This window comes from Leptonotus elevatus, chromosome 5, assembly GCF_054856555.1.
Source record: "Leptonotus elevatus isolate MCC_2025b chromosome 5, RoL_Lele_1.0, whole genome shotgun sequence".
Lineage (NCBI taxonomy): Eukaryota > Metazoa > Chordata > Actinopteri > Syngnathiformes > Syngnathidae > Leptonotus > Leptonotus elevatus.
The window spans coordinates 11521826-11541914 of NC_141243.1; the positions used below are offsets into that span (position 1 = coordinate 11521826).

Consider the following 20089-nt stretch of genomic DNA (forward strand, 5'->3'; position numbering starts at 1 on the left):
CCTACAATAACAAAGTAGTAAGTCAGAATTACAGTAAATAAAGACACCTTTACAGACCTCAAACAGTTATATGTTGGACCAGAATGTAAACAGGGGACCTATTAACGGTGATTCCTGACCACTGTGCCACATTAGATGTGCCATGGGAAATAATTAACCAATTTCACTTCATTGGTCTATATTATTTTCATCTACAAATAACTCATGTAACTTTGTTAATGTTAATGTATGCCTGCCTAGCGACATCCAGTCCAAGTTCTTTCCCACTAGATGGCTGAAGGTACAATTTACCTGTGCATCAACCTGTTGCCAATTATACAACGGCACATTGTGTTCAACTAAGCACATTTCCCGCAAAAAACATTACATGCGAGTAAATTGAGACAAGAACATTATTTCATTACACTTTTGTGTAGCACGTTTGTGTGTCGTGAGATTTTTTCCAACGTAAACTATGTGGCTACGAAACACATAACTGCTTATTTTCATCGCCTTCTCCTACCTGTTGCTATCCGTCTTCTCTCCCCTGACCATTGTGCTCTCAATAACATCCAAACAACAGGCTGGTGGGGAGAGATGCATAGAGGAGGGGGCCGAGGTGAAATTGGACTATTAGCGTTTGAAGTACATGAAGGAGTACTATAAAGTACACCTGGTCCATCCATGGGGCAATCTGCACACACATCAACAAAGGGAGGAGCGAGCCTGGACGCAGGGGAGAGGGGTGAATGGAGAGGGGAGGTAAAAAAAAAAAAAGGTGGCGGTGGAGGGGTCACTTCGTGTTTCCTTTCACCGTGGCTTTTATGGTGTAACTTCAAACGCTGACCTCCCCCCTCCCTCGCGCTCCATCCGTCCAACCACTCGTCCCCTCCCTTCCTACCTCTTTCTCACTATTGTGTACAGCCAAGTAGACAGCAATTGGCCATTCTTCCATGAGGTGGATTATGTCACCCCCCACTTCACTCCATCTTTCCCTCCCGCCACCTCCAATAGGAAGAGGTCCTTTTGCTGCCACTTTTGGAAGTAAGTGTGTTTGTGTTTGAGTGTGTGCCTTGTAAATATACCAGACGGTAGTTTCAGGTGCTTGAAAAGGGAGGGGGGTTGGGGGTCTCTACAGGCATGTGCGTGCCCCTGGATAAAAGAAAGGAAAAGAGTGCACTAATCCAGATCTTGAAAATAAATCATGTCTGGGCTTGAGTACGTGGTGGATTGCAGGTACGTGCACAACTATAACTAGAAAGTCAAAACGTTATCAGTCACATAAAGTGGAAGCGCTAATGTCCAAAAGAATATGTGAGGGGACGATGCTTCGAAACAATGATTTCCCATAGGATATAATGAAAACGAAACAATCTGTTAAAGTGTCAAAATATCTGCATTTTTAGAACCTTGTGTTCTCAGTAACATTCTTAACTGTCAGGGAAGTGCAAAAATGAGCTAAGTGATAACATTAAGATGCCAAATCGACCCTCTTTCTGAACTTTAAATGCTCTTCATGTGTTGAGCTAATTTGTCGTGCAAGCATAATAAGAGTGAAACACTCTGCCTTAACTTTGATAAAGCAGTTTACATGCATAATGACACTCAGCCCAAATTTAAGCATTTTCCATTTATGCAATCAAAGTTGGATTGGATGTCTCTCTTCCCCAATCTGCTTTTAAAACAGTTGGGGCTGACAATCATACATGTTTAACTGGATCAGTTAAGATGGCAAGTACTTATGAGTGTGGTTTTTGATTGTGTTGCGTAAGTGAGTGGCTAACAGCCAAGCTTCTTCAATTTCCTTTTCCACAACTACTTTTTCTTCTTCTTCATATTTTCCAGCAGCCTGTAAGGAAAGGGGTACTGTGATGCCTCTCACAGGTCAATCTTGGTACTATAACAGACACCTGGTTAGGGGGAGACTCGCAGCTGGTGGTGGCGGCGATATCATTAATTTAGATAACATGATAAATGTTGCACTGACTAGTCGACTTCACTATTCTGCAATGTTGACTGGTTGCTAATCGTGTTTTTGGATAGAGGAAGAGGCAGAGCCACTAGAAATTAGTCTGTCACTTAAACAGATTTGAATGGTCTTCAATGTCTGACTTGATGAGGAAGAACCAGTAAAGGGTAAAAAGTCATTCTCAAGCAGGATTTGAAACAATATTTAGGCCCACACTGTCAAAGCGGAAGCAGAGAGGGAAATTATTTCACCGCACACAAAGACATCCGTGATTACTGTATGTGCAAACACTGCAAATTCTCACCATGCAGATTGCAGAATCCACAGCTGGGGTGGGTCCAGAACGAGAACAGGTTTTCCCGTTTTGCCACCTTGTGCAAATTTTACCTGGCTGTCTCAGCAGCAAGGATTTTTTTTTCTCTGGATGGAAATACCATCCCGTGACAGCAGACGAGCCTTCGACCAGCCCACATTTCTGCTTTTATGATGAACACATTTGTGTATGTTCTTGCGTAAATCCCTAATATGTGTGCTGTGTTGGACATCTAGAGTGCAGTGTCACAAAATGTGGATACACATAATTATGTACCGTCTGCCATCTAGTGGAATTGCATGTCAATGTCCTGCCTGTCACTATACGTCACTGGCATAGATAGTTGAACAAAGATTCTTTATTTGTAGTAAAGACATAATTTTTCAACCAATTAGGAGAAATTGGATAATTTTCTGCTGCACATTGGTTGGAAATTCCTGATCTAGATTACACTACAGACACACTTGGTGATATTTTTCTTGTGATGTATGGGGTCTTTCACATATGAAAAATCATTTAAGTACTTTACATATAATGCTGTATATATTAACCTTAAGTCTTAAAGTTTGACTCTATCCATTGCACATAATTTCACAAGTGTGTACTGTACAGCCTTGCGTGAGCATGACAGCAGTTCTCCAAATTCTGAGGTTTGTGTGACTTATGGGGCATATTTTTGCTGACTTAAGAGGATCCGCTGTATCACATTAAATGCCCTTACTCCTGCACAAAATAATAACAAAAAAAACAGGCAGGGTTTGTCAAGTGCTCCATACAATCCAGAAGCACACAGAGGGTGATGTATAAACGACGCGCTACTCTGGCTAATGACTCCCGGCCCCCTGTGTGGCTCTCGGATCAGCGTGCGTCCATTAATGATGCAGGCGTATGTGCGCGTTTGTGTGTCAATTAGAGGGTGGAAGGGATTAGCCATCTCTGGGGATCCCTAATTAACGCCACACGCGCGCACACACACTTGAATAAGTATTTATTTTTTATTTTTTTGAGGTGTGTACTATATAATGGGTGACATAAAGGCCACTATGACAAGAAGTACTGCAACAAATGAGACAGACCTTCAACGGCAGAATGTCACGGCCAAATTGTGTCCACTCTTCCCTCCCCCCTTTCCCATACACACACACTGACCATGACCACATGCAGACTGAGTGGCATGTGATGTATACAAGTGCTTAACAGGTTAAATATGTGGGTAGAGGACACCGCGTAAACATAGACAAGTGAGTCTATCCTTGGAGCCTCAACACAAACAAAAGTCGACATTTCGTAAATAAAAAAAAGAATGCAAAAGAGCCAAGATGATGATAAACAGTAAAAGTTGTGTTAATGACAGTCAAGTGCTGCTTACCTCTTTGTAGTTCACCTTGGGCTCTGATCGCTTTCGCTTTCTGCCCTTCCCCTGATGACTGAGGAGAATCCATTTTGCAACCTGCAGGGAGGATGAGGCGGGTGGGTGGTGAGGAGGAGGGCAAAGAGAAGAAGGAGGGAAATGAGAGGCGTAATGAGGTGGAGAAAAACAGCAAAAAGTAGCGTTGAGTGAGCTATCAGAACATGGGGGGGGGGGGGGGGGGTAGAAAAAATAAAAGGGAGAGGTGAGGGAGACAGTGAATGCACAACACTTAACCTGCGCGTGACGTCGCTGGAGTGGAAAGTCACACTGGGATTTATTTGAGAGAGTCGCCCAGTGAGCCACCAGCCTTGACTTAACATACAGTGCACAATCTCCCTCTCTCCCCTTCGCGCTCACTCGCTCGCTCTCTTTTTTTGCAGACGCACATTAATTCCAACCTCTCAGCGCTCCGTCACGCTCCATATATAACCCAGACAAACAGGCGACTGAGACAAAAGAGTTAATAGTGAAAGTACAGCCCTGGAGCGCCCGCAAAACGGAACTGCATTACACAGTCCAAAAAGCTGTTTCTTCAGTGTGCACTTTGCTGTGGCTTCATCGGGAGTCATTTTCAAGTATCTGCCACAAAGGGTGAAGTTAGCAGGGGGGGGGGGGGGGGGGGGGGGGGGAGAAATCATTTGGGAACCACACGGACGCTTTCTGGGCAACGTGATAGGAGGCACGGACTGAAAGCAACAGATACACAAGCGGCGGGCGCTCCACTACAGGCTGGGAGACGAAAAGAAAACGAGAGGTGAAGATGAAAGATGCTATCGGACATGGAAAAACACAAGAATGAAAAACAGGGAAATAGCGGCAGAGTGCCAGTAATGGAAAATAGTTGAAAATAGAAGACAAGGAAAATAAAGACTTACCTCCTGCTTGACTTCCTTCACTAGCGTCGCCTCAGACCACACGGCGCTCCTTTCGTGCAGCCACTGGAAGAAGAAGAGCTGTGAGTGATTGGGACAGAGTGGAATGCTGTGTGGAGAGAGTGAGAGAGAGAAGGAGAGAGAGAGCAGGAAGGCGAGGGAGGAGGGGAGGGGAGGTGGGAGCGCAATCATTCGCTTCTTGGACAGAAACTCGCGACTTGACTCTTTGGAGGAGGAAGTGGATGAAAGGCGATATCTGACATCAGAAGGAATGATCGCATCAACCTACAAACACACATACGCACATTCACACACACACACGCACACACACACACACACACATACATAAACAAGCACAAACACACACCACTTACTTTCTAACCTTATTAAGGCTTTCAGCAGAACTGATGCCAGAGTGATGTTGACCCCACATCAACGCACAAATAGGAGCACTCACAACCCGGACCTCCACCAAGGCTTAAACCCGCAAAGATCAATGAGTGAACGGCTATGATCTCTCGTTATTTAAAAATTAAATATATTAGTCAAATAAACCGGATCAGGCTTGATGCTAGAATTTCCATTTTAAATTTAAGTACCAGCCCCCCACAAAAAAGGCGGATTTTGCTTCAGATTAACATATTGAATTTAATCCAGCTCAGATCCAATTTCATGAAGACAAATATTTGCAGTACTTATGAATACAAATAATATAAACATTTTGGAATGTCAAATATATACATATATATTTTTAAAGAAATTATTTTAAACATAGGTCTTTATTTTTTACGTTAATAACAATGAGCAGAAATATATATTTTTAAAGTATTTGTAATGTGATCCTCGTTTTATTGAATGTCTAATGCAGGTGTGTCAAACATATGGCTCGCTGGCCTATTGGCGGTTCAATCCGGTCCGTGAGAAACATTCATTTAATTTTTTCAAAAAAATTAAATGTTGCTAATTTTGTCCACTGGAGGTCATGTTAACGACAACCAATTACCACCTGAATACATTGAAGAAATGCTAACTGAACAAAAAGCCAGTATGGCTCTGAGATCTGCGGATTCAGGTAATTTAGTGGAGCCCAGAGTTCAAAACAAACATGGTGAAGCGGCATTTAACTGTTATGTTGCATATTGCAAATGCAATAAGCTGCCAGCAGGTGGTGGGTGCACAAAATAAATAGATCAATTATTTGGGGGAAGCCAGCAACTAACTAAGACATTCTTATTTATTTTTAACTCATAAACAAAAATTAAGAATGGAATGTATTTTGGATAAGACTGTAAAGGACTCTGCACTTGGCTTCCAAGCGCAAGTGGTAATGTCCCTAAAGTAAAGTTGAAGGTGCGTACCGACTTCGTTACACCACTTAATGTGAAAATATTCCTTGTAACAGTGTCTGTACAAACTGTGACAAACGCATACCAATGAAAACAAAACCTCAATGGCAGAAGTAATCAAATATGCCCCTTACACACATACGTTTCCACACACACCAGTCGTGATTCAGCCTGTAGTATCTCCATTGGCCACATACAAAGTTCAATACTATGCGTGCATGCCTCAATGTGTTTGACACAAAGCTACTCCAGCAGAAATAGCGTGGCAGGCAAAGATGGAGAGCGGCTCACAGAGGAAGTTATCAGAGTGGGCTGCGGAGAAGCCAGTGAGTGCTGAGGCAGTAAATTGGCATTGTGTAACGGGATACCGCACATAGCTCTTTTTGCAGCCTTGATCCCCGTTGCCATTCCACGAATAGCAAGGCTTTTGTCTACCTCCCTGCCAGTCCCCCCACCGCCCCTGTCTGTGTAGTGTCTCCTCCAGTCAATCAATATTATCTGGATTTACACCTCTCAGCCATCATCTCATCTTTCTCACCTCACTTTAACCTATTTTTTTTAAACTATAAAAGGATCATTGTTTGGTTACAAATAGTTTCACGATGTGCTACAAATTTTCACTGGGAATACATGGAGTTGAAATGTATTTTCTCAGGTTTGCAGGTGAGCTGGACTTTGGTTACGAGGGAGTGTCCATGTACACAACCTGGAGTGGTCACAGATCCATCTGAGTGATGCACTTTGTTACCTTATAGGTATGAATAATGTAATTCATGTGTTTATGTATAAGGTTTGTCCATGCCTAATTGTTTAAGTGTTAGAGTAATAGAGCAATGATGATGACATGTTGAATCTGTAATATTACCGAATGAACAATACTGAGCTCAGAAAAAAAAAAAAAAAAGGAAAACCGTAAAGCACAACGAGCACACTCATACAGATGCTGCTGTCAGCCACAGCTTACACCCGGACACTCACATTTAGACTTGTGGATGTCACATACTACTCCACCAGGCCGCACATCTTAAAGGCAAGTTGTTGTTTTTAACAAGTTAAAATGTGTTTGATGTGTGTAGGATGGGGTAAAACTATTAAAATAACTAAATAAATAAAATGATATGGTTTCTCCATATGGCGGATTCTCCTCTATTGCGAACGAGAGCCTGCGTTTCACTGAACATGAATTGCAAATAACCGTTAATATTGTTCCAAAAAGTAAAGGACTCCGAGAAGCAGGCAGCTTCTAGTGTCTAACATAAAAAGCTTGCATTATTTCATCTAGATTCAAAATTCTTCTGACAGGAAATACGTAAGGCTATCAAAAATGTTTTTATTACATCAGCCATTTACACTGTAAGCAGTGGCAAAACATAAAAACCCAAGTATGAACCAGCTAACGTTGGCTGAACGAGCAACCCTTGTGAATCGTGGGCCACGTCTTTATTTAAACAAAGTACCGCAGCCTACATGCATCCTCCCAAAGAGACTGCTTAGTCATCTGTTGATGTGTCCAAAATAAGCCGGAACTTGGCTTTCCATTCTCGTTCTCGAGCTGTGGGAGAGTGAAATGTCATTGTTTAATATTTCCTGCCTTTCCACAACTCTTGCCTCTGTGGAGAACCCAGTGAACGCAGGGCAAACAGGAGCTAGTCAGAAAACGTTTTTCTTTCTTTTTTTCCTTCCTTCCTTCCTTTCTTTCTTTCTTTCTTTCTTTCTTTCTTTCTTTCTTTCTAACAGAATGTTTGTGTCCCGTGTATTTGTAAAAGGTTTGGATCGATGAGGCTGATCTGATTAGGCGGTGACTGGCACATCAAACGCAAGAAAAAAGCCTTCTGCTGCAAACCAATCAGGTACGACAAAACAGAAGTCTGCTTCCCGCTCTATGAGAACGCCCCCCACCCCTCACAACCTGAAGGCTCCTGTTACATCATCTCCAAAATGAAGGCTCCCACCCAGATGGCAACACAAACATGCATATACTGCTGATTAAGCTCAGTCATCATGAAGGGGGGGGGGGGGGGGGAGACAATTGAATATGCAGCGAATGAGGAATGGTTATGGAGTGAGAAAGCTAAAAATAACGCTTAGTCTCGAATGATCTCGTGTCATTTTTAAGTGTCGCCGCTAATGTAAGAGATGCATTTCATCAATACAATCATCCAAGTCGGAACCCTAATTTTTTGTGATTTAGACTACAGGCAGTTTGATTTAGATGACCGTCCAATGGAACCGTGTGTGACTTCATATGTTGTTGATGAATGGAGCCACTCACTCCAATGTTGATTCACCCACAAGGATGATTGATAGGTGCAATATTCACCACATGCTCGATGATGTCACAGCCCCCAGTAAACACAAAGTGACCATCAAATAGTAAATAAAAGGGTAATAAGACAAGAATTGCTCCACTGATTGACAAAAAAATTATTTAGGATTACCTTGAATAATAACAACGTAATCCACTGAGCACTTAATTTAGTGCAATTGAAGGAGATCCATTACAAGAGCTGTGTCGAAAATTTTGCTCTTAAGGCATGTTGCATATTGTTTTAGTGATGAATGAATCACCATTTTGGGAGCCTCAGCATGCCCCCAAAATAGTTTTTTTTGCATTATTTCTTGATTTCCAATAAATTTGACCATCTGTCTGTTTTTGCTACTTTTAGCCTATTTCACGTCATTGGGGGCCTTTTCGGATAATCCCCCCCCCCCCTACATTTTGACTTCTCCCTTTTGACTTGCTTGACATACTTGACTTGCGTCTGTTTTTGACTATACTTGTCACTCTCATCACATTTGTTACAATTGTTGTCAATTTCAGCTATTTAGCAAGTGTCTACTGTTGTTTTTGTGATAATAATAATAATAATAATACCTGTTCAGCACACAAAACTTGAGATTGTTGGCATTTGCCATGCAGCCCAATAAATGCATAATGACAGGCATGTGATTTTCTGCGTCACATAATTGGAAGGAGCAAGAACATTGGCCATGTTGACAACCCGGATAATTTTATTACTTTTTTTTTTAAACATTATCCATAAAAACTGAATGAACTTCTGCTGACAAAAATATCCCTGTTTTTTTATTTTATTTTTGGCCATTTCTCCTCTTTAGTTTTGCATTTTAGTCTATTTTTGATTGATCTTGGGCCATTTGGGGTCTTTGCGGCTTGTTCAGTCAGCTTTTTGACTTGTTCTCACTTTTGTGACTTCATTTTTTTCTTATTCTTGTCAATGTTGATTTTCTTCTTCTGCATCCAACTTGTTTTTCTCGTCTTTCTCGTCACAAAACTAAAACTTATTTTCTTGTCACAATACGGGTGGTACCAGGTGTACGAAAAAAAATAATCCATAAACTGCTACCTGTTCAGTGCACACAGGCTGAGATTGTTGACCTCGGCATGTGTTTGCCATGCATCGTAATATATGGTTCATAAAACGCATGTGACTAGCTGCTTTTCATATAATTGGAAGGCGCGAGAACATAAGTGGAGTGATTTATGTGAGGCGACAATGAAACATTACATGTGTGGCGCAGACACAGTCTAACCACAATGATCCATTTAAAAGTTAGACATATTAATACTAAAGTGATTAAAAAAGGAAGAAAAGAAAACAGACAATCTCACCTTGGGAATTCCTGGTCGATCCAGCCAGTCGGCATAAATAGTATCGGGCGTTAGGCCTTTTCTAGAACACAATGGTACGAGTGTTAGTATTTTCCCTATTATTATTGAGGCAATGACTGTTATTGCCCAAAACACTCAATGAAGTCAAGGCTCTGGGAATACTATTAGGTTAACAGCAGATTTGGGATTTACGCCAACACCTTAAACAAAACCTGGGGCACACCCACAGAGGCATGCCGAGACAATGAAGTGAATTTGAATGTATGCCGGCAGAGTAAACAGGGGGCACGTGCAGCCTAGGAAGTCACAGCACACACGCTGTGACCTCAATGCTTAATAAACAGAAACGTGCACGCAAACATTCCAAGAGTGTTTGTAATTGTGCAAGTACACAAAGTACACACAAAGGATCATGGTAAATAGAACATATTTTCGCATCATTATTCCTCGTCTGGGCTTGAGGGGAATTCCACACTTGGCTAGGCTGACTCATTTATAGCACATTAATGTGTGTTGAAGAAGCCGTGAAATAAGTTATTCTCTAATTAAACCTTTATGTCAAACCTTTTCGAGTTGAAAATATACAAAATTCTGTCCTATGCACAATAATGAAACAATGCTAAACTTTTACTTAACTTGTAAATCATAACCTATATTGAAAGCACTCTTCCTTGAAAGATCCCTAAGCATATGTCCTATTGCGATGGTGTCTCTTCTCCCCATTAGATTGAGGTCAGGGCTCTGGCTGGGTCGTTCCAAAACCTAAATTTTTGCCTGATCAAGTCATTATTTGGTAAATGTCATGCTGAAGGGTGAAATTCCTTTCAACCTCATCTATCTAGCAGACATCTGAAACTTTAGGTTAAAAAGTGACTGCTGTAGGTACATAAGTCTCCTAACCTTGACAAACACTTTTTTACATTTCTGTATAGAGAAAAAAGAACCTCCGGTCGCATTTTTTTTTATCGTACAGGGAGTGAACATTCCTCAGAGCAGCAGGATTTAACTAATTGTTTTTCAACAGTCAAATGTCACCAATTTTCACCGGTTCGCCTTTAATGACCAGCCCTTGTGAGCAGCAAATTGTGCAAGGTTGTCGCTCACTGTGGTTTAGGTTTTTAAGACTTCTGCTAAATATTTCTTAAAAATGTCCCCGATGTTTAGACTCAACGGGGGGAGACAACTCGTGCAAGAGCCTGGCGGAGAACCCGCACTGTTCCATCATCTCTGACGCCAGCACAGGCCGTGGTGTCTCGTAATTGCAGGCTCGGGGTTAGCTTAACTAGCAGCTGAGTGTTCTTTGAAGTTTTTTCACGGATGCATGCTAGTGGTGAAAGGAAAAAAACACACGAGAAAAGATGCAATCTTTTGAGTTTTATCGTCACAAAGTGAAAACTTAGATAAGATAAAACACTTCAATGTAGATACCAATGAGTATCAGCGAACAATTAGATCCACCTCCAACAAGTGTAATATTCATGGAAATTTAGAATAAATGGTTCAACAGATAGAATCCACTATTTGTGAGGCAGTTACAAATTCCATTCTTATTGCAACACAGCAGCATGTCCCCTGGTTGTGTCAGACAAGCATTTATCTAACTAAAGGCCTCATCTCTCAAATAAATGCCACACTTCAACAGGGTATGCGTGGAAAAATAAATGCCTGATGCTCTTTTCAGTAGCTTAAAAAAAAAGCCCATGCCTACTATTTGAAGAATATTACAAAATATTGAGGATGAATACCAGTAGCATGCTCGACAAGTGGTTCGCACATCTGCCTCTCAGTTTAGAGGTTTTGGGTTTGAGTCTATGGCCTTTCAAAGACGAATCTAAATTGTCCAAAGGTGTGAATGTGAATGTTCATAGTCGACAGTGTCCCCCTGCTTTTCGCGCAAAATCAATTGGGATAGGTTCCAGCTCTCCCACGATCCTAATGAGGATAATCAGTATAGTGAACAGATGAATATAAATTATTCTTCATGAGAACAGCCAGTTGTTTTCATGTATATAAACAGCGATTGCCGCTGTTAATCAACTTGTCTTTTGGATAGACTCACTGCATTTTCAGTAGTAATCAGTGACTTCTTTTAATGTGTGTGTTTCCCCCCGCTTCATTTTATGTTCCGCTCTTTATTTTTATGTTTGGATGGTTTAGTGATGTACGCCGCAGGGAACGCCTGTAACACGAATGCAGCGAGTGCCCACTCACATCCCCCTATGTGGCTCTTCTGGTGGGCTGTTTACTGGAAGAGGCATCAGGCCCAAATATTGACCATCCCCAACTTCCTCTGTTTAATTCAATCAATCTCTCCTCGTCAGGCAGGCACATGGGAGAGACAGACAAAAAAAAACAACAATGCCGGGAGCAGACAGAACGGTGCTGAAGGCCGGAGAGGCGAGCGCCACTAGCAGACGGATGCAAGTAAGCGGGGCCAGACGAGGAAGAGAGAGACGGGCAGTGGGAGAGGTTAATGAGGCAATCATGAGAAATAGAGAATTGAGTGATTAAGCCAGAGCCTGAGAGGAGGCTGAAAATTAGAGAGGAGGAGAGCGGGAGGAGCGCTTGTCCTTTTACACTTCAGTTAATACTGGAGTGGATGAGACTTGTGCTTACAAGGATTGATGTTGGGGCCCAGCCTTCACTGAGCGGAATCGATGAGAATCAAGGCCAAATCCGGCCAGACTCTCCTGACGCTAAGTTCTGCTCCAAATCATAACAAGTTCTGAAGAAAATGCATAAACGCGCTGTACACAAATGCTACAAGTATTATGGTATGTGCTTTTTAGAAATGCATGCATTTTGGAAAAGCTCAGTTTTGACTAACACTAGCAGAGCGCTTAAGACCACCAAAAATACAATTCTGCCAGCTATTTTATCGATAATCAAGAACACATTTTCTTGGCAAAACACTTTTGATTTATCAAAACACCCACTCATTGCAGTGCTTGTCCTCAGTCTAATCCAATGACTTTAGCCAAGAGGAGGAATGGTACACCCATCAGCCAATCACAGGGCACATATAGACAAACATTCACACTCACATTCATACCTATAGACAATTTAGAGTCTTCAATTAACCTAACATGAACCTAACGTGCATATTTTTTAAATGCATACAAAGTAGCCATAAAGATTTGTTTAAATCATTTGTATATACCAATCAATCATATGATGATATATTTTAGTCTCTCTGGGTCCTGTGGAGGAACCAAATTCCCATTCGGGTCTAAAAAAGTTTGTGAAATAGACAATGTTGAGGTGTGATCTAATGTTGTAGCAGATGAGAACCTATTTTGTTAAAGCCAGAATTCTGCCAACCACTACCTAAGCCCAGCCTAAGTAGACACATAAAGCCTTGTGTCCCAGAGTCAATTATTCATGAATCTAAGCATTCCCCATAAGCACTTGATGCGGAGTACATACCTCGCAAGGTCAGGAAAGGTAGAAAGCAGCATTTGCAGGAAATCCTGTCAAACAATGATCGATAGAAATGGAGGCATTAGAGGAAGTGTGTAACAGAGTGTGTAAGACCTTAGTTAGGTGTCTGTTGCCAAACTGTTTATATTAGACCCATTACTTAGTGGAAAGACAACAGCGGCCAGGTGGAATATATCACACATACACACACAGGCATTCATACAGGTGTGGTTGCTCAGACACCAGTTGAATAAACACATGTCGCTAAGCTGATGCACGATCATCAATTTGGGGGAAAAAACATTGTAACACAGTGGCAGTCAAGCTTAGAACGCATCAGCATGCAATTAATTTATGGAAATAACACTGCGCCGGGGAGGACGGGTCACATTAAACGGTTCAAATCGGAGCCGAGATTTGATTAACAAGCGCGGAGGAAGCTGCGAGCCACCATGGAGATTCCCAATTAACGCCATCGAGTGGAAATTAGGTCCTTAAACTGGCGGCTCACCTGAGATAGAATGAGCTGCCCGTGGTATTTCTTCACAAATAATCTGAAGAAGTGAATAAATTGTTGCTCTCCCACTTGACTGGCCAAGAACATGAGGAGGAAGTAGCCCTAAAAGAGATGCGAGAAGAAAATAATAACACGTATTTATTGGTAATGGATATTTTAATTGTTCAGCACCTTGAGTTGCATTTTAGTTTATGAAAGGTTCTATATAAATAAAGTTTGATTTGATTTGATAATGTACGCATTAGAATAATTCAACGTGATTCTATGACAGAGATGATAGTGGTCGGGGTTATTTATTTACTCGACGGGCAAATTTAAGAGTGTGTTAGGAGGAAGGTGTCTGTTGGGGGGGTGGCTTATTATGGTCAACCAGATTTTTTTTTTTTTAACATTAAACATATTGTTATATTCCATATGATGTCAAGTGAAACTGGAGTTTAAAATAAATTGGGAAAGAAACAGCAAGAAACAAGGCATCAATTACAGGGATGGCCACTGTAAGGAAATAGTACCAAAAAAAACAGCAGCATGAAACTGATCACAAGATGTACAAACCCTTTTATGAGACTACAAAAAAAATACATGATATAGAAGCAGTATAGTAAGCATCATTGGTTTGTTGACATTTCCAGAGGTTGAAAATCATACAACCATTACATACTGTACGTCAATGACTGTAAAAGAGAAACCTCATATGTCCACATTTGATCAAGTTCAATCCATTTATTTTCTTTGATTCTATTAACAAATTTATTGATTTTTACAAATTGATACGCTTCGTCAATCCCCAAGTAGTTTATTTTATTTTATTTACATTTTTGGTAATTAATCTAAAGTGATGAACATGGCTTTCTTTGACAATGCAAATATTGATGGTTCAACAAACATGCTGTTTTACTTTAAGGTCCATTGTCTGCAAAGGCTTAAGCAACACTGACTGAGGCCATAATAATATCATGTTCATAAACATTAACTTCAGACAACAAATGGTTTAAGTTACTAAATCATATTATCATATTAAATTGACAATAAGCCCCTGTATTTAACTCACATTGGAAATGGCAGGACTGATTGAGAAGAATCACTTTCCATAGATGATAAGAGAGAATTTGAACCCCCGGAACCAGTTAAAGCTATGCTAGCCAAGAGTTCGTTCACCCATCTCCAAGCCAGATTCGCATGCGCCAAGAAAATATACTGTCCAGTATAATAGCAAGGCGTGATAACAAAATAAAGATTTTTTTTTTCCCATTGAGCAGTAAAAGCTTGACGCTGTCATTTTTGGTGACTACATCTTAATTCAACTAGTTTTCCAATCATTCTGTCCTATTTTCCAATGATTTCACCTTGAGGTAGTGGACTTGCAGGAAGGATTTTTCTGGGTTGAGGGCATGTTTTACTGTGGAGGAGCCAGACTCACTGACTTGGCCTGTGTTGTCCATGTTGGGTCTGCAGAAGGAAAAACAGAGCAGACAAACAATCCACTTCACAATGAATACAACAACCACACTAGCGAGATATGGACATTTTCCACAAATGTGTGGGGCAGAAGAAAAACAACACAGTTTCTACAGGGTAAAAATACAATGTCAGCAGCATTAAATTCAACGACTCAGCTCGTCTTTTCAGTGGTTAACACCTTGCTGCCACGCTTTGCCCGAGGCGCCCTGCAAATTCATAAAAGCACGCTATACTGTGTTCATATGACCTCATAGCAATGCGCTGCTTGCATTTTACTGCCCGTGACTCACCGTCACAAGAAATCTACTCCGTGAGCATGAACAGGAGAAGCTAGTGCCGGACTTCCCTGTTACACAGATACAAATCATGCCTTGGACCCCCCGTAAAAACCATAAACAAACTCCTACAAACCCGATAAATCCCAGGAAAACAGGTGAGTGACGTGGGACGCTGTGCAATGATAGTTCCAGTTAGCCTGTATTGATCCGGCTGAGCAGATTAACTCAGTGTGCCAATAGGAAAGCCTTGAAGGATGGCCCCGCTGACAAATCGATGCGGCAGGCGCCTGGCCCACCAATCAATACGCCCCCTCATCACCAGCTACCACTTTTCCACCTCGTGACAGGGATGTCAAATAACACACGGGCAGACGCGGGAGTCCAAAAACATATGTCTTAAGTCACATGGTTGCTACACACGAAACCCAGGCTCCGGGTATCTGGTTATAGTTAAGGGATTTCTAATTTAGAAAAAAAGAAAAGAAAAATAATCAACTAATCATCTATTAGTTAATAAGTGTTTGTATGGATTTGTTTTGAAAAGAATTTGTGACATAGGAAAACTACTACAGAAACTGTTTTTGTTAACTATCTGGCATCGTATCCGCCTCAATATCTTCTGAAACAACCCATTAAGGCAGTCAACTGGCTGGGCCCTGGAGTAGTGATGGCAAAATGCACTCCATTTCTTAAAGACATACACATCATATTACACCTATTGAAATGATCAATGATGACATTACAATTCAATTGAAGATGAAACAAACAATAATATATTCTGTCTACTGTATGTTTTGTTTATGTTTGTTCTGCAACCAGTTTTGGAAGCCAATTAGTTACCCTCTGAAATATGCCACCTGGTTCAACTATATAAATACCCTGAAACTTCACAACATTAAAAACTGACAAATTGATTGCAAATCAATCTAGGCCGCCAACTAGTCAGTACTTTACCCTTTGTTGGAAGTCAATATGTCCTAAGCACATTACCCCAGTGATACAGCCTAAATTCTTAAACAAAAAAACAATACTATGATTTATTCTGGGTTTTTTTTTCATTCAGATTTATCCTACAACCAGTTAAGTCATCAAAATAGTTGGGAATTTTTTTCACTAGCGCTTACTAAAAAGTAGTGAAATATGCCACCTGCATCAATAATTAACAACGACATAACGCCAAAGATATAATGTTGAAATATCACAACAAACAAAAAATGACAAATTCATTGCAACCCATTTAGGCTCCAAACTAGTTGGCGTACCCTTTACTGCTACTCATTATGTCTTTAAAATAATATAACCGAATTTATATGACATAAAGTTTTAACAGACAAAATATACATTGATTTATATAAATATATATATATATATATTTTTTTTACATCACTTTATATGGCAAAAGCCGCAATGAGTTGGACCTTCACCATATGCTCACCACTGTGAAGGAGTGAAATATGCCTCAGGGAACAATCAGACATAAAAACAAACAGTTACAAATTTAATAAAAGTTAAAATAATAAATCAATACCAAGACGCATTTTCAGTCGAATGCCAAAGAATAAAAGTGTTTGAGATGCGTTTTAAAAAATTGACAGAGATGCCAATGTTTAGCAGAAGGTCATTTAAAAGAGACAGACCAGAAACAGCACAGAAGTCGGTATGTCTTTTTGGCTTCAAGACAGAGTGACTATAAACAACATAACTCTTATGATAGGATTGTTCAAATTTCACATAATTTAAAAAATTTGGAACCAACAAAAGTTGACTAACAGATGTTATTCTCTTGACTTTGAAATTAGAGTTGGCCTGCAGCCCATGCAAGAAGTTAACTGGTTGAGCATGGGGCTTCTACTGGTTGTTGCCAAGGTGTAAAAGATAATTTGATATACACATCAAGACAGCATTTAAATTTCGCATGCTCAACACAATTTACAATTCCACTAAGTCCTCCGGCCGCTCTGCTTCACTTTTTATCCAATCGCCAGCCATGCACCTCGAAAAGAAAGGTTAAGTCACATGAAGTCAATTAAGTCTGAGGGTGAGTGGAGGAGGACGTGGGAGAAATGAAGAATGGGAGATAGATAGGAATGTTTGGTTTGCTCGGTGGACTGAGAGAGGAAGTCATCAGCTTTCTGGAATTTCTAAATTTAACCGGACAACTCTTGCGAGGGACTTTCATCATGCATCTGAGGGCGTTTGACTCCATGTATGCATTTGCGTCTGTCATATAAATGACACCAAGTGACCTGATTTGGGCTAAAAAAAAAAATCCCAGTAATGTTGAAGCAGTGAATGTATGCACTGAAATGGAAAATGGTGTGGAAAGAATTTGCATGATATTTGAAACATTTATCATAGGTTTGACTTGCTGTCTGTCCACTCTCATACCCGTCGTGTCAACATGTGTCTGCTACTGCTGATAAGATGAAACAGGCCTTTTTTTTTTTGCAGGCAGCAGGTTATGCACTATCCCTGAGAAATCATACAGCAAGTGTGAGTGGAATTTATGTGGGAAATGAGTGTCAAGCAGGGGATTACAGAGCCAAAGAGCAACTGAGGAATGGGACAAATACAATGACAGAAGCTGTATTCCTACAAGATATGCGCGGCAAACACACTAGCGGCGTAGCGTTGCGAGGAAAAAAACATTTATCCATCACTGGCGTCTTACACAAAGGATCTCCACCCTTGCCACTGTCCAGACCTGGCATGTACGGACGTGTAAATCCCTGTCTCTCTTTGTCGGAGATGATTTACTGCAGCTTTAAGAGGAATCACTGCTCGCTGCCTTGGAGAATCACACAATAGGGCCGTGTATTTCAGAATAAATGATTCTCTTATCTGCTTCGTAGGCCATATGTGCGAGAGGGCGGGCGTGTGTCGATTTTTGTGTGCGTGTAGCCACACATACACCTACCTGGGTGTGTCTGAGATTGAGCGACTGAGGGAAAGCGCAGGAGGAAATCAGGAGCTATTACTGACAGAATTTAATGTCAAAGGGACACACACACACGCAAAAGCACACACACACACACACACAGGAGAGGTTTATAGCACCGCAAGCCATATCCTAACAAATTACACTGGGTTGACTGTGGAAACCGGATAAGGTAGAGCAGTGCTCCCAGCGGCCCAGTAAATCAGCAGGGAGAATGGTGTCTGGCCTGGGCCACCCTAAATATAACTCATCTGAAAGGGACTGATAAACACTGGCCACAGGCCGCCCGCTGCTGGACGTGCGGCTGTCGATTGTGACCCACTGAACTTGGACAGCGCAACCTGACATTTAGCCTTTGTGAGCGTGGAACTGCTCGTGGATCTCGCCGCGCTTCCCATTCTTTACCCCTCGCGGCATTCTGTTCAACCTTTCCTGTGCGCATTGTGATAGCCGCTGTGTGTTTTTGTGTCCTGTTGCCACGCAGTTGCGATGTGGACACAGTGAATGGGAAGACTGTACTCGAAGGCAAAATCAATGGGTGACATGTTGTCTCTCTCCAACCTTCTTGTGACCCTTGTGTTCCATTCATGCCTAAGGCTGGGAGATGTAGGTGAACCTTTAGTCAGAAAATCAACCGTGACGTATACAAGATAAAGGATGAGTATGCATGAGTGAACTCCTGATGGTGTTTTCTTGGTGTTGTTTATTCAAGCCTGTCAGCTGCAGAGAAACCTAATCCGGATCCTGCTAATCGCCCGTGTGTCTGTGTCACTCATAGAGGAGCACCGTGATGAAGACTGCCGGATAGACACAGTTTAACCCTTTCGTTCATTCAGTCGCACAGCAAAGCTCCTCAACTCACAAAACACGCCCATTCATTCATTCTCTATGGTGTTTGTCTTCATTAGGGTAGCAGGTTGAGCTGGAGCCGATACCAGCAGTGGACGCAGGGTATATACCCTGGACTGGTTGTCAGTCAAATGCGGGGTATACAGACAAACAACCATTCGCACTGATGGACAATTTAGAGTCTTTAATGAACCGAATATGCATGTTTCTGGAATATAAGAAGAAGCCGGAGTACTCAGAGAAAAAACATTCAAGCACAAGGACTTACAGATTTAAAGCTAACTATTGGTCCACATAGCACACACTTAACAGCACGACAGTGGGTTTTCAGTTTATGATGCAGTTCGGTTCCTACAGTGGCAATGTAACCCAAATTGTTACGTAACTCAGAATTCTTCTATGTATTTGGGTCCATTGAGGTCCCACTGAGGAACGGCATTTTCATTTTAAGTATAGAGCTTAAAATGTTTGGGATTTGTGGCAGAAAAAAATACTAAATTACCAATAAATTGGCTAATTAATCGAAAAAATACATATAATGCATAAAATAATATTGCCCTTAGTCTGAAAGGCCATAATCGGCAGGATGATGAATCAATCAGGTCCTGTTGCTTAGCTACATTAACACATCAGTAATGTCATAATTACAGTAAATAATTAAAAACACTTCTATGTCATAAATATAAAACAAATGAAAACCAGTAACTACTGTGGTATGGTAACTGACTATGTATTTTTGTTTGTATTCTTATGTCACTGTGAAATCCTGCCTACCGCCTAGAATCTCAATACATTGTATGTCGGGTCTTTCATACAGTGCAGGCCAAAAGTTTGGACACACCTTCTCATTCAATACATGCTTTATTTTCATGACTAGTATGTACATTAGATTCTTACTGAAGGCATCAAAACTATGACGACAACTATGACAACTAATGAACACATTTGGAGTTATGTGCTTAAAAAACAAAACAAAACAAAAAACTAATAAATAGCCACCCTTTTCGCTGCTTACTTTTTTGAACATTCTTGGCATTCTCTCGATGAGTTTCAAAAGGTAGTCACCTGAAAGGGTTTTCCAACACTCTTTAAGGAGTCCCCAGAG

At 41.1% G+C, this 20089-nt stretch overlaps 1 protein-coding gene across 2 annotated transcripts in view; it reads right to left on the reverse strand.

Moving 5' to 3' along the window:
* The window catches only part of aopep (aminopeptidase O (putative)), a 74175-nt gene that overhangs the window by 25939 nt on the left and 28147 nt on the right, over nt 1-20089 (reverse strand). The window contains exons 8-13 of one of the 2 annotated variants that reach the window (XR_015094853.1): nt 14805-14907; nt 13453-13560; nt 12948-12991; nt 9522-9582; nt 4548-4610; nt 3631-3823 (exon numbers count right to left, since the gene is read on the reverse strand). Coding sequence is in view for 1 of the 2 variants with exons in the window: in XM_086076253.1 (XP_085932379.1) it covers nt 3631-3711; nt 4548-4610; nt 9522-9582; nt 12948-12991; nt 13453-13560; nt 14805-14907 (460 nt within the window). In the remaining variant the exon portion in view is untranslated. The remainder of the gene's footprint in view (nt 1-3630; nt 3824-4547; nt 4611-9521; nt 9583-12947; nt 12992-13452; nt 13561-14804; nt 14908-20089) is intronic. The other variant, XM_086076253.1, reaches the window with a different exon arrangement.